At 45.8% G+C, this 13,499-nt stretch overlaps 2 protein-coding genes across 2 annotated transcripts; both read left to right on the top strand.

Annotated features, from left to right (window-relative positions):
• Positions 1–1,387: 1,387 nt before the first annotated feature.
• On the top strand, positions 1,388–3,657 carry LOC125518939 (pectinesterase). The gene is made up of 2 exons (XM_048683826.2): positions 1,388–2,386; positions 2,627–3,657. Exons 1-2 carry the CDS (start codon positions 1,414–1,416, stop codon positions 3,322–3,324), a joined length of 1,671 nt encoding a protein of 556 aa, XP_048539783.1. The 5' UTR covers positions 1,388–1,413; the 3' UTR covers positions 3,325–3,657.
• A 3,416-nt stretch (positions 3,658–7,073) lies between these two features.
• On the top strand, positions 7,074–12,274 carry LOC125518928 (zinc ion binding protein). Its single transcript, XM_048683818.2, has 7 exons — positions 7,074–8,838; positions 9,639–9,694; positions 9,881–10,156; positions 10,418–10,654; positions 10,792–10,911; positions 11,034–11,162; positions 11,902–12,274. The coding sequence occupies exons 1-7, from the start codon at positions 7,206–7,208 to the stop codon at positions 11,920–11,922; spliced, it is 2,472 nt and encodes an 823-aa protein (XP_048539775.1). The 5' UTR covers positions 7,074–7,205; the 3' UTR covers positions 11,923–12,274.
• Positions 12,275–13,499: the final 1,225 nt, after the last annotated feature.

Genomic DNA, 13,499 nt, shown 5'->3' with positions numbered 1-13,499 from the left:
CTTCGGAGGTTCGTAAAGTTGCAGATCAGCGATGGGGCACGTCGAGCTCGGGCGAAGAGGTGATTTGTCTCCTTTTCCATGGTTGAGAGGTATATGCGTTGGATTTTTGCGTAGGATTATCCTATCTTTTCAGCCCTGTAATCTCGGTGTTTACGTGGCTTGTAACAGAATCTTTATTTTTTGATGAGACATGTATTACCATGCAAAAAGAAGGTTTGATCCTCTACATGCCTCATTTAAGGCATGCTATTCTTTTAGTAGAAAATGACTTCATTAATACTGAAACACGGAGACTCTAGATTTTAGTGCATGATGTGTGAGTGTCTGACTATCATGTATGTATGTCTATGTTTAACTACATGTTCACTAAAAAAACAAATATTTTCAGCAAAAAACTATATTTAAATTAATTGGATGAAACATTTTGTAAAAAAAATATTTCTACTAGGAGATTAAGGTTATGGTTAGGTCTCAGTAGACTAAGACTTAACCAAGTCTAAATCAAGTGACATAACATGTAAGAAAGAAAAAAGAAAAAGAAAAATGAAAATTTTGCACGGATGTTAATGTAAGATCCCATGAATATAGCTTCGACTTAGACTTGGTTAGATTCAGTCGACTGAGATTTAGCAATCCCGGAAGATTAAACATTTTTATGTAGAGAAAGCACTACTCCCCTCCGATCCATGTTACTTGTCGCAGCTTTAGTACGACAAGTAATATGGATCCGAGTTAGTATTAAGTTTTCTCCAAATCTAAGAGAAGCAAGATAAAGATGATAGTACACGAAAAGAAGCATTCACGAATGGTGTATGGTTTTTGTGCTTTGGCACATATCAACTGAGTTTTGGCCCCATATCCGCTTTACATTTTTGTCCTGGTTTATTGGTTTTTATTTTGGCAATCCCCGACAGGGATATATAACCCAACCACATATAGGATTAACACGCATTACATATTACTCGCAAAAAAACCCAAAAAAAACACGCATTACATATTCCCCTAAACACACACATTGCACATGTCCAATGAATCACAATACATGTTGCTGTAATTTGTTAACCCATGGAAGAAGAAGTGTCATTTGATTGAATCCTACCAAACCAACCCATGCAAACGTCGCCTCCCCCGTGTAATGCATCACATGCATCTCCAGCTCGAGGGTTTGACTTGTCCCTTGAGCAGTGCTTCCTTCTTTTTTCCTTGGCGTCACCGCCATCCAACCGATCGACCATCGTCCAAACGCGTTTCTTAATCAGGGACCCCAAAGACCAGCCAACCTTCCAAAAACACCACGACTCCTATCTTGCACACACCCACACTGAATCTGCTTATAAAAGGCCGGCGCAGCTCGTGCAATCGCCATCTCAAGCAGGGACACTGCACTTGACAACCTCGATCGCCATCTCAAACATGGCGGCGTACCACCCTGCCGCGGCGCTCTCCTTCCTCCTCGTGCTCTCGCTCTTCCTCCTGGCCCGCGCCGACCCGCCGCCGGCCACGCCGGTGCCGCCCTCCACGGCGTGCGACGACACGACGGACCCCGCATTCTGCCGCTCCGTGCTCCCGGCCAACGGCACCGGCAACCTCTACGCCTACGGCCGCTTCTCCGCCGCCAGGTCCCTCTCCAACGCCAACCGGTTCCTCGGCCTCGTCAACCGGTACCTCGCCCGCGGCGGCCTCTCCGGCGCCGCGGTCGCCGCGCTGCAGGACTGCCAGCTCCTCTCCGGGCTCAACATCGACTTCCTCTCCGCGGCCGGCGCCACGCTGAACACCACCAAGTCGGCGCTCCTCAACCCGCAGGCCGAGGACGTGCAGACGCTGCTGTCGGCCATCCTGACCAACCAGCAGACGTGCGCCGACGGCCTGCAGGCCGCCGCGTCGGCGTGGTCCGTGCGCAGCGGCCTCGCCGTGCCCATGGCCAACAGCACCAAGCTCTACAGCATCTCGCTCTCGCTCTTCACCCGGGCGTGGGTGCCCCGCGGCAAGGGCAGGAAGCCGAGGCCGGCGCCGTCGTCGTCCGCGAAGCCGCCTCGGCAGCGCGGGAGGGGCCTGTTCGACGCCACGGACGACGAGATGGTGCGCAGGATGGCGCTCGAGGGGGCCGTGGCGGCGGTGTCGGTGGCCGGCGCGGTGACCGTGGACCAGAGCGGCGCGGGGAACTACACGACCGTCGGGGACGCCGTGGCGGCGGCGCCGAGCAACCTTGGCGCCAGCAGCGGGTACTTCGTGATACGCGTGGCCGCGGGCGTGTACGAGGAGAATGTGGTGGTGCCCAAGAGCAAGAAGTATGTCATGATGGTCGGCGACGGCATCGGCCAGACGGTGATCACCGGCAACCGGAGCGTGGTCGACGGCTGGACCACCTTCAACTCCGCCACGTTCGGTGCGTTGCTCAATTTAGCTTCCTTTATCTTTACTCCGCTTTTGGCTTGGCTTCGTTTGAAAGTTTGGCCGTGCTATTTCTATAGTGCCGGTTGAAATGTACCTACCATTGACATGATCCCATGACACGACTGCCCAACATGTTCTAGAGCTTCTGTTGTGAGCTTGACTACACTTACGTTACTGCCTTGCATGATGAACGTGCTGGGCGCGTCCTAACTTTGAAGATTCGACCATGCAGCCGTGCTCGGGCAAGGGTTCGTGGCGGTGAACATGACGTTCCGCAACACGGCGGGGCCGGCGAAGCACCAGGCGGTGGCGCTCCGGAGCGGGGCCGACCTCTCGACGTTCTACCAGTGCAGCTTCGAGGGGTACCAGGACACGCTCTACACCCACTCCCTCCGCCAGTTCTACCGCGCGTGCGACGTCTACGGCACCGTCGACTACGTCTTCGGCAACGCCGCCGTCGTGTTCCAGGACTGCACGCTCTACAACCGCCTCCCCATGGCCGGCCAGAGCAACACCGTCACGGCGCAGGGCCGCTCCGACCCGAACCAGAACACGGGCACCACCATCCAGGGCTGCTCCATCGTGGCCGCGCCGGAGCTCGCCGCCAACACGGCCTTCGCCACCACCACCTACCTGGGGCGGCCGTGGAAGATGTACTCGCGCACGGTGATCATGCAGTCGGACGTGGCCGGGCTCGTCGACCCGGCGGGCTGGATGCCGTGGAGCGGCGACTTCGCGCTCGCCACGCTCTACTACGCCGAGTACGACAACTCCGGCGCTGGGTCGGACACGAGCAGGAGGGTGAACTGGCCGGGGTACCACGTGCTCAACAGCACCGTCGACGCCGGCAACTTCACCGTCGCCAACATGGTGCTCGGGGATTTCTGGCTGCCGCAAACCGGCGTGCCCTTCACCGTCGGGCTCAACTGATCCATCATCTGACTCAGTGCACCAGACATTACAACATGCGCAAGAAATATATATTGAAATAGCTAGATATATACAGAGAATAAAGTTCAAAGAATATATACCATGGAGGCAAATGCTTTAACTCATGAGTCTTTCAATTCTTACGTGTAGAATTGACAGATTCCAACTTTATATACTCCCTCCATCCGGAAATACTTGTCCTAAAAATGGTTGTATTTAGATTTGTTTTAGTTATAGATACATCAATTTTATTCATATTTAGGACAAGTATTTCCGGATGGAGGGAGTAACTTATGGGTGGTAGAATGACATTTTAGTCACATTTTCCTTGTTCGTCCGGTTACAATCTTGCACCTGGTTTTGTCTTCTGTTGGACAGAAGTAACTGAAATAATGCAAGTTTTAGTCAATCTGTCCTTTGTTGCTACCTTTTCAAATTTGCAGCGGGAAGAACTTGACCAAAATTTGTATAAGTTTTAGTTGATCTGTTGCATACGGTTAATGATCTGAATTTGTGTTAGAGGCGAGGAGAAAATCGAGTGGAAATTGTGCGAGGTTTAGACATTTTGTCCCATGTGCTTATTCTTTTGAATCTTTCTTTTGCGAAACTATTCTTTTGAATCCGAGTAGATGGCGGGTAGAAACCGACTAAAAATTAATCAATGCTGAGTAGAAATCAATCTCTTGCATGTGTCTGTTATTTTGAGTTTGTGCTAAAATCAAGGAGAAAACGACTAAAATTGTGCAAGTTCCAATGACATGCCCATGTGCCTATTCTTTTGGATTTGTGCTAAATGAGGGGACAAATTGATTGAAAATGTGAAATTTTAGTCACTTCTATCTGCCGCAAAAACACACACATCCAAAAGCCCAGTTTTAAAGCAATTAACACCAACAATCTAGCACACGAACATTATAGCATCAAAATCCATAATTAAGTAAAAAAATTATCATTCAGTCAACAAGCCTACAATACTCAACCTAAACATCGTATATTTCGTGGCATCATCAAAACCAGTCGCGGATGCAGATACAATACATATGTAATGGTGACAACATTATTATTGATCAATTGATGACTCAGTGTTGCAGATTGATTCTCTCCTCAACCCATTTCACTAACAGCCTAACAACAATGATGTCGAGTGGAGAAATAGTTAGCTAATCTTCAGGCCACGCAAGCCGAGGGTAAAGTCACCAATAGAGTAGTTATGTCGATCATGAGTGTTGTACTTCCATGGAACCGTTAGTAGTGTTGCGCCCCCGAACCAGGCGGCCCATACATATGACATGTGATCTCCATTGCAAGTCGGCCATTTGCGAATCCCCGAGTACAAGTTAATGTGTCAAACTAATAATAGAATATGGGCGGAAGACCAAATCGTGCATCTTCGTTATATAACACTAAAACCGTCCTCCTGATTTCATCTGCACCGCCTTCCTCCCACCCTCGATCCCATCTGCTCACCTCCAGCTCTCGCGAGCAGCCCCGCCTCCTCCTCTACCTCCGGCCCCGTGGTCATACCGCGTTGCACCCAGCATCGCCCCCTCCCCCCTATCCTGCTGATGGCCTCGTAGTTGTCGTCCCTCACTCCATCCCGACTCTGCCGCCTCCTCCCCTATGTGGCCACTTTTTTGGTAACAAATGGAAGCTTCAGGCACTTATACTTTTCACCAAAAAGCACACTCGAAATCACAACTTAAAAGTTTTTTTAATGAATTAAGGGGGTTTCTCCCAATTTCATATGTCCATGAAACTGGTAATACTTAAATTAATGGACCACTCAATAGAATGGTTCCACGGTATCCTTACAGGCACCCCACAATACCATCACACTCCAACAAAATCATTAACCCACTTTCATATATCACATCATTATTTGTAAGAGGACAAACATCTAGCATCTATCCAGCCATTATAAGCTCCTCTGCAAGCATCTTCGCAAAAATTCAACCACCTAGTCTCAGTATAGTAGGGGCCCACCCTTTTATTCTGCTAAACATTTAAAAGCAAAAATACTAACAATCTATGACATGCACACCATAGTCTTATAGAGGGCGATTGTGACTATGTTGTATTTTATGTTGTTATCATCACTGTTCTTCATAGACAAGATGTTCGGTAAACACAAGGAACAATGAAAATATGTATAGAGCTATTCAACGCCTTTTAATACTATGGACCTCATTGATTCGCAGAACTATACAAACACGAGAATAAGAAAAACATAGAATTGGAATGTCATATCCATTCCAATTCTATATGATTTGAGTTTGTTCGATTGTGTAGAGGTAAAACAAAAGATTATTTCTAAGAGGTCGGAGTGAACGCTTGATTTCCTATGAAATGATTCATTAGGAAAATTTTCTATAGGGTTAAATTATACAAATCAAACAATCACCGAATGAAAATTCCTACGAATTCAGACTCCATAGAAAATCCTATGAAAATACTTTGAGTCAAAGAGGCTGTAGACATGTCAGTAGTACCCCTTGCGATGTAGCCTCGTTGCGGCCTAAGAAAATGTTTCATAAGTTCTTTTTTAGAAACCCCACTCAACTTTATTTAATCATGACTTTTAAAGGGATCATTACAAGATCATGGGGATTGCCTAGCCATACATTTTGAACACCGATAAGTGTCACACATGTGGGCGTTAGAGAGTCCGCCCACACATTTTGTGTGGTGTATAAAAGGAACAACCCACATATTTACGTGTGGGCAAAATAACTACCGCTCACATGCCTTTTTTTTTCCCTCCTGATCCCTCTCACACGCGTGCGTGTGGGCGCCCACACGCCCGTATGTCAGGCCTCGTATCTCCTGGTCCCGCACGCCACGCGTGACGGTCACCGCGCGCCCGCAGTTGCCATGGTCCAGACCCTCGTCCATGTTCATTTAACTGCAATTGGCATGTCGCTGAACTACGGTTGCCATGTCGGACAACTGCAGTTGCCATGGTTGCTCAACTGCGGTTGCCATGTATGCTCTGATCTAATGTAGTTGTCATGATTTCATAACTTTAGGAGTTACCACATACTAACGCTAGGCAGTTGAGAGAGTTGCCATGTGCTCACAAGCATGCTAGAGCAGTTGCCATGTAAGAAGGAAGAGTTGTCATCTGCTTACGTGCACGTTAGGGCAGTTGCCATGTACATGCACGTTAGGGCAGTTGCCATGTACCATGTAAAAACATATGGCAACTCGGTAAAAGAGAGTTGCCATTTGCTTACGTGCGCACTAGACAGTTGCCGTGTACCCTGCAAAACACATGGCAAACTCGGGTAAAAAAAGAGTTGCCACCTGCTCATAAAGCACACTAGGGGCAGTTGTCATGTGCGCTGCAAAACACATGGCAACTAGCAGTTTGGGTGTGGGAGAGAAGACGGGCGTGCGGGCGAGATGGCAAATGTCCACACACTAGTCCTTGTGTGTGCGTGCAAAGTGACGTGTGGGCGAACTGCTGTACGCCCACACACTAGCCCCTCCTGTGTGGTGAAACGGCCGTGTGGGCGACCGGCTAAACGCCCACACACCAGACCAGTCCTACGTGGCATTAAAAACATGTCAAGATTTATGCGCTCACGAACGGACGCGGATCCATACGTGTGGGCGAGATGCAAACGCCCACACGTATGGGCGTTAACATTTACCGATGTTCAGAAAATTCCAGCCCGCCGGAACTGAACTCTTCAGGCTTTGGCGACTCCTACGAAATTCGTCGCGTTGTTGTGCAGCCGCACGGTCCACACTATGGCGCGACACGTCATCCTCGGGCACGGTCGATAAACGAACTACTCCGAGTCGCCGGCCGGCCCCGCCTCCTCCCTCGAGGCACCCTCTGCCCCAGCGGAAGCCGAAGCCGAGCCGAAGCGACGGCCATGGCGAGCGCCGCGCCGCCGCCGCCAGACGCGGAGCCGCCCGAGTGCCCGGTGTGCCTCTCCCCCTTCGACGACTCCTCCGTCGTGCCGCGCGTCCTCCCGTGCGGCCACTCCCTCTGCGGCTCCTGCATCTCCTCCCTCCCGCCGGCCTCCGCGTCGGCCGCGGCCTCGTCCCTCCGCTGCCCGCTCTGCTCCCAGTGCGTCCCCTTCTCCCGGGCCCTCGGCCCCTCCTCCCTCCCCAAGAACCTCGCCCTCCTCTCACTCCTCCCCTCCCTCCCCAACCCTTCCCCGCCCCGCACCGCCGGCGCCGCCTCCGCGGCTCGACCCCTCCCTCTCCCGCTCCACGCCGCCCACTCGCGCCTCCTCGCCCGCTTCCGACACGCCATCCTCCCCGAGTCCGCCTCCCCGCTACACTCCTCGCCGCCCGGCCACCCTCCCGCCGGCCTCGCGCTCGGGTCGATCGCCTGCGACCTGGGAGCCCCCTGGTTCTGCTCGCGGGGTCACCCCGTAAGCCTCCTCCCGATCGACGCTCCCGCCGGCGGGGCGCCGACGCAGGAGGCCGCGTTCTACCGGCCCAGCCACGCCGCGCGGGTCATCGCCGCGATCGACGCGCTGAGCAGCGCCGCCAGGGAGGAGATGGTCGATTTGGTGGCCGCCTCCACGCGACTGGCGCGGCGGGTGTGCAGGGTTTACGGCGCCTGGATGGGCCCCGATGCGGCAACGCTGTGGCTGGTCTCTGAACGGCACACGCCGGGAGTTCCCCCCTTGCTGAATGACAGGAGCGACGAGCTGGAAACTGTGGCTCGGGTTGGAGCTCTTGGAATGGAGGTGTGTGAAGCGCTCATGGGATTGCACGGCGAGGGGCTGGTGCTGGGTTGCCTCCGGCTGGACTGCTTCCGCCTTGATCACTTTGGGCGCTGCCTGCTCGACTTGAATGAGGTATTGGCCTTGTGCCGTGGAGTCCGGGCAGGGGTTTGCTTGTCCATGGACGGTGCTTTGGTTGCTCCCGAGATGACAGCAATTCTGAGGGACGCCACAAGGACGAGGAGTCATGATTTCAATGGCTTGATAGGGCGTAATTCAGATGTTTGGTTGCTGGGTTGTATATTGGCGGCGCTTGTTACTGGAGAGGAGCGGCTTGCGGCGGGGTGGAATACTGATGGATCATATGATGATTGGCAGAAGGAAGTGCTTGCGAGGCTTGACGCTGCATTGGTTGGTACACAGTTAGAACCATTGGCTGCAACTACAGCGTTATGCCTGAGCTATGAACCAGAATGCCGCCCAGAGATTGCTGATGTTTGGAAATGTATCAGAGGCTCACAGATGAAACCTGGTGCTGATGCTTTGGCTCCTGCTGATGATATTGTAGCTCAGAAAAGTTTTAGGTGTTTGCTCCTCGGGGAGTTGTCCTCAATGTGCTCCGCCCAAGCTGTTGAGTCAGATGAAATAGTGCAGCCCTCTCAAGATTCTGATGACAAAAATTCAACTCCAGATGATGAAAGCAATTGTGGTTGCTCAAACGATGAGTCTGTTTGCACAGCAGGAACAGATGAGCCACAGCGTAATGGAGTGTTTAAATCTTCAACTCTGCTTGCTCACCGTGACTGCGTCACAGGATTAGCCATTGGAGGTATAAACATGGCCAGTGTGCTGTGTACATAATACACTGTTTCATTATTGGAGGCATATCCTGTCATGCCATAATTTAGTACAATCATGCAAAACATTTTGATCTGGGGACCGATGCAATATGAAAAATTCTGGAAAGAAATGATAATTAGGTCTATGGAGTGTTATAGTACCCTTCAAAATTTCAACTTGAAACTCAAAATGTGTTAGAAGAAAACAGTGTATAATTCTTTGAATGAAACCTCCATTTTGGTCTGTTTCTGTTCTCTGTTATTATGTCATTTTTCAGATTTATTTTATCATTTTCATTTCTTTGGACATAGATTATAACTTGAAATTCCATAGTGTAGTGTTGAGAAATACATCTAATAAATTTTTTTGCTGAGTTTTTTATGTTCATTTTATGCCAAAACCAAAATGAAATGCATAATTTGACCTTTCTATTACTCCCTCCGTTTACAAATATAAGACATTCTAACTTTTTTGTGAATTGGATGTATATAGACATGTTTTAGTGTGTTTGTTCACTCATTTCAGTCTGTATGTAGTCCATACTGAAATATCCAAAACATCTTATATTTGTGAACGGAGGGAGTATTTTGCGGTTCTGCTAGATATCTCACTTCATAGTTTGATGTCTTACTTACTAGTGTTTTACTATGTTTTTATCTGTTGTGCTATGTTATTTGGTTTCTCTCCATGGCCATCGCTCGCCTTACCATACTAGTGGATCTTCCTAATGCCTTTGACCAGAATTATGACTCAAGTAATTGGTGTTGATGAATCTTTACTGTATTGCAGGGGGATTTTTGTTTAGTTCTTCCTACGACAAAACAATCAATGTATGGTCACTGCAGGTATGAAACTGTCGGTGTACCCTTTTCTCTTGATGAGCTGTTAATTGTGTGAGTTTCATTCTTGAAACAAATAACACGCTTTTCCCGGAATGAGAAATCACAGTGGCATACAGCAAACACATCCATTACCATAAAACACATAACCTTTCCGTGGCCCATCTTTTCTGACTTGACTTGCTTCTACAGGACTTCTCTCATGTGCAGACTTTAAAGGGTCATGAGCACAAAATCACAGCAATTGTTGTTGTTGACAATGATAACCAGTCTCTTTGTATAAGTGGAGACAGTGGCAGTGGAATTTTTGTCTGGCGTGTTGGTACCTCTCTCAAGCAAGAACCATTAAATAAATGGTATGAAACTAATGATTGGATCTACCGGGGTGTCCACTGCTTGGCTGTGTCTGGAACTGGTTATCTTTATACTGGCAGTAGAGACAAATCTATTAAAGCTTGGTCTCTGGAGGTAAAGATGCTAAGCTGACTTGCTTTTTCAGTGCCATGTTGAAACAGGGTGGTTAGTTGGGCTGTATTAAAAGTATAGACAATGGGACTAAGGTTTGTTCTGCATTTAGACTGCAAAATGGTTTCCTTTTCTATTGGATCATCTAGTCTTTGTCTGAATAATGAGCCTGTATCTTCTGGCATTCATAAAGCTGTTTAATCTGCCAAACCATTTTGGCAATTTAAGAATGTTAGGAATTAATTCACAATCTCTCTTTGGCAGGATTATTCACTTGGATGCACTATGACAGGCCACAAGTCAACCGTGTCTTGCCTTGCAGTTGCTAGCGGTATTCTGTACAGTGGAAGTTGGGATGGTAGTATCCGATCATGGTGGCTTACTGATCACAGCCCGTTGTCTGTACTTGAAGATGATGCACCGGGAAGCATAGCCCCTGTGTTGTCAATTTCAACAGAAGCTAATTTTGTTGTTTCATCATATGAAAATGGCTGTTTGAAGGTTTCACTATATCTCAATCATGAATCGTGTTATAGATTAACTGCATGTTGTGTTATAATGTTTGCTTACAGTCGTTTGTAACACATATTTTTTTTTGGAATAATCACATGCTAAATTATGGTTATTTTATAAATCAGATTTGGAAGGATGATGTCCTCGTTAAGTCAGAGAAACTTCAAAATGCTTCTATTTACGCTGTTAAATTGAACGGTAAATGGCTATATACCGGTGGATTGAATAAAGCCATAAATATTCAGGTCTGTATTTCTGACACATATTTGGTGCCCTTAGAGCTTTTCAGAAATGGCCTTGAAGCTTCTCCATTGCTAACATATTATTTGTTGCCTTGCATTTTTATTTTTGGTCAATTCTTCTATAGGAGTTATTAGAAGACGAGTCAGAGTTGGAAATCAGAGATGTCGCTTCCATCTCTTGTGATTCAATTGTAACTTCAATATTGTACTGGAATGAAAAGCTGATAGTAGGACTCTCTAACAGGGAAATTAAGGTATATATGATTCCCCTTTGTTATACATTCATACATCATTTCCTTTGCATTTTATTCTAGCTTCTTGTTCTAGAGTAATTTAAAGGTGCACTCAAGAGAACATGCTCCCTGGTGAAAAAATGCTTATGTTCCACTTGTTATATTTTTTCTTTAAAGTTACATAGGAGTATAATTTTTTGAGTCCTTTATGTGATTGTGCAATTTCTTGGAAGAAGTTTCAGTTTTGCATCTTGATTCTTGTGTAAGAAAAGGTTTAGTGTTAACAAACTGCACTGTAGAGCCCTGAAATTTGGTCTTCGTCTAGAGTGCGAAAATGCTAGTTTTCCCCAAGTAAATTATGCAAACATTTACATCTGTAATTGCTTTTGAAATTGTCTGACATGTATGAATTTACTGGTCATCCCAACAGCACATGCTAGGAGCCATTTTACATGTGTAAACTTTAATGTTTGTTGCATCACTTATTTTACATTGTTACTTTGTACAGGCCAATCCACAACACTTATTACTTGCACAATGCTAGCCACTAACTTTTCCTCTAGGGAAACAATAACTTCTCATCAACTTCCATGTCAAATACAAAACCCAGAGTTCGGTTTCTAGAAATGAATGATCAGTGCATGCTTGATATTGTACTTCTATCTGTTTATAATTTCATGGTACATAAATGGAACGAGCATTCTGGTACACTTTAAAGCTTATAAACAACTAAAAGCTGCTGCTTTTCATATTTCATCAGGTTTACGACAAGGGTTCTTAGACCAAATCAGGAGTCGCTTACCATTTGTTACTCCATGGCCCTATATATATTGTGAATAGCTCACTCTACAGCGAGCGTGATGAAGAAATACACATGGAAACATAACTTATCACCATTCTGATGAACTATGATACACCTGTATGGTAAAAGTTTGAAGGGAAATGCAAGCTAGATTAGGTATTTGTAACTTAAACAATTAGCCACTATAGGCATAATTATCTGTTATAATCCGCTATAGGCAGGGCATAGTGTTTGGGTGTGCTACTTTCTAAAATTGCTAAAGATTTTGGGCTGAACCTGAATGCTATATGGGTTGAATTTTAAGTGATTAAGTCTGAGCTTGGATGCTATATGGGTTGAAATTTTAAGTGACTATGTCCGTGTGCCCAATGAAGGCTTATCTTTACCTCAAAAAAATAAAATCAATAAAGGTTTATCCCTGCCTAACATGTACAACCATCGTCATCATCCAAATGCGATATAAGAGCATCTCCAACGCGACTCACCAAACATCCTCCTTTATACTCCCTCCGTTCGAAAATACTTGTCCTAAAAATAGTTGTATCTAGACTTATTTTAGCTATAGATACATCTATTTTATTTATTTTTTGGACAAGTATTATATATCCATTTTTTGGACAAGTATCTAGACTTATTTTAACCTTGTCCTAAAATAGGTTAAGTTTCACCCTAGCCTGGATGTAATATAGCGTTGGTTAAATTTCGTCAAAACTTTACGTTTGAAAACTTTGAAATGGGGAAATTATAAGGGATAGTGCTAGATGGCCGGCGCTCGACCGGATGTCCACAAACATGTCCGGGCATGGCTACGGGCATTTGGGGATGCCGTTTGGTTGGTGATTTCCTAACCCTTATTATGAGATATAGTGTTGAAGTTTCGCTCCTGATGAATACCTTTTTCCGCAATTCTATCATTATTTCTTTCCTTTTGTATTCTCTTGGTTTTCTTTTTTCCATTTTCTGTTTCACATTTTTTTGCGTTTGTGTTTCTTGTTACTTTTTTCTAATGTTTTTTTTTATTAAAATCTTATTTCCGTTTGCCTATTATTTATTTATTTCAATAAAGAAATATATACATTTTTCTCTAAACACACGCACATTTGAAAATACATGAAGAGTTTTAAAAATTACATGAATACGTTCTAAATAGGTGAAGTTTTTTTCAATTATGCAAACAAATATAACATTTTGAAATGCATGACCATATTTTTTAATATTTTTTCTTTCTAAAACATGTGAACATTTTTAGTTTCAAGAATTTTTCTGATTGGATGAACACTTTTACAATCACATGACTATTTTTTCAAAATGAGCAAGAACTTTCCAAAATTACATGGAAAATATTTTAATTATGCGAACATTTTTTATAATACAGAACACTTTTTGAAAATGTGCAAATATCTCTCTAACACATAATTTTGCATAATTTATTTTAAAGTTGATTATATATAAAATAATGAGATACATATTTTGTGAGTTTTCAAGAAAAAAGTTGTACTATGTGTTATGGGCCGCACCATTGCTGCATTTAGCTGAGGCGTGCTTGGTGCGGTGCA

This window comes from Triticum urartu, chromosome 1A (genome assembly GCF_056163025.1).
Source record: "Triticum urartu cultivar PI428250 chromosome 1A, HENAU_Tu73, whole genome shotgun sequence".
Taxonomy (NCBI): Eukaryota; Viridiplantae; Streptophyta; class Magnoliopsida; order Poales; family Poaceae; genus Triticum; species Triticum urartu.
The sequence above is the reverse complement of the archived record's forward strand: the minus strand, read 5'-3'. Positions and strand labels throughout refer to the sequence as shown.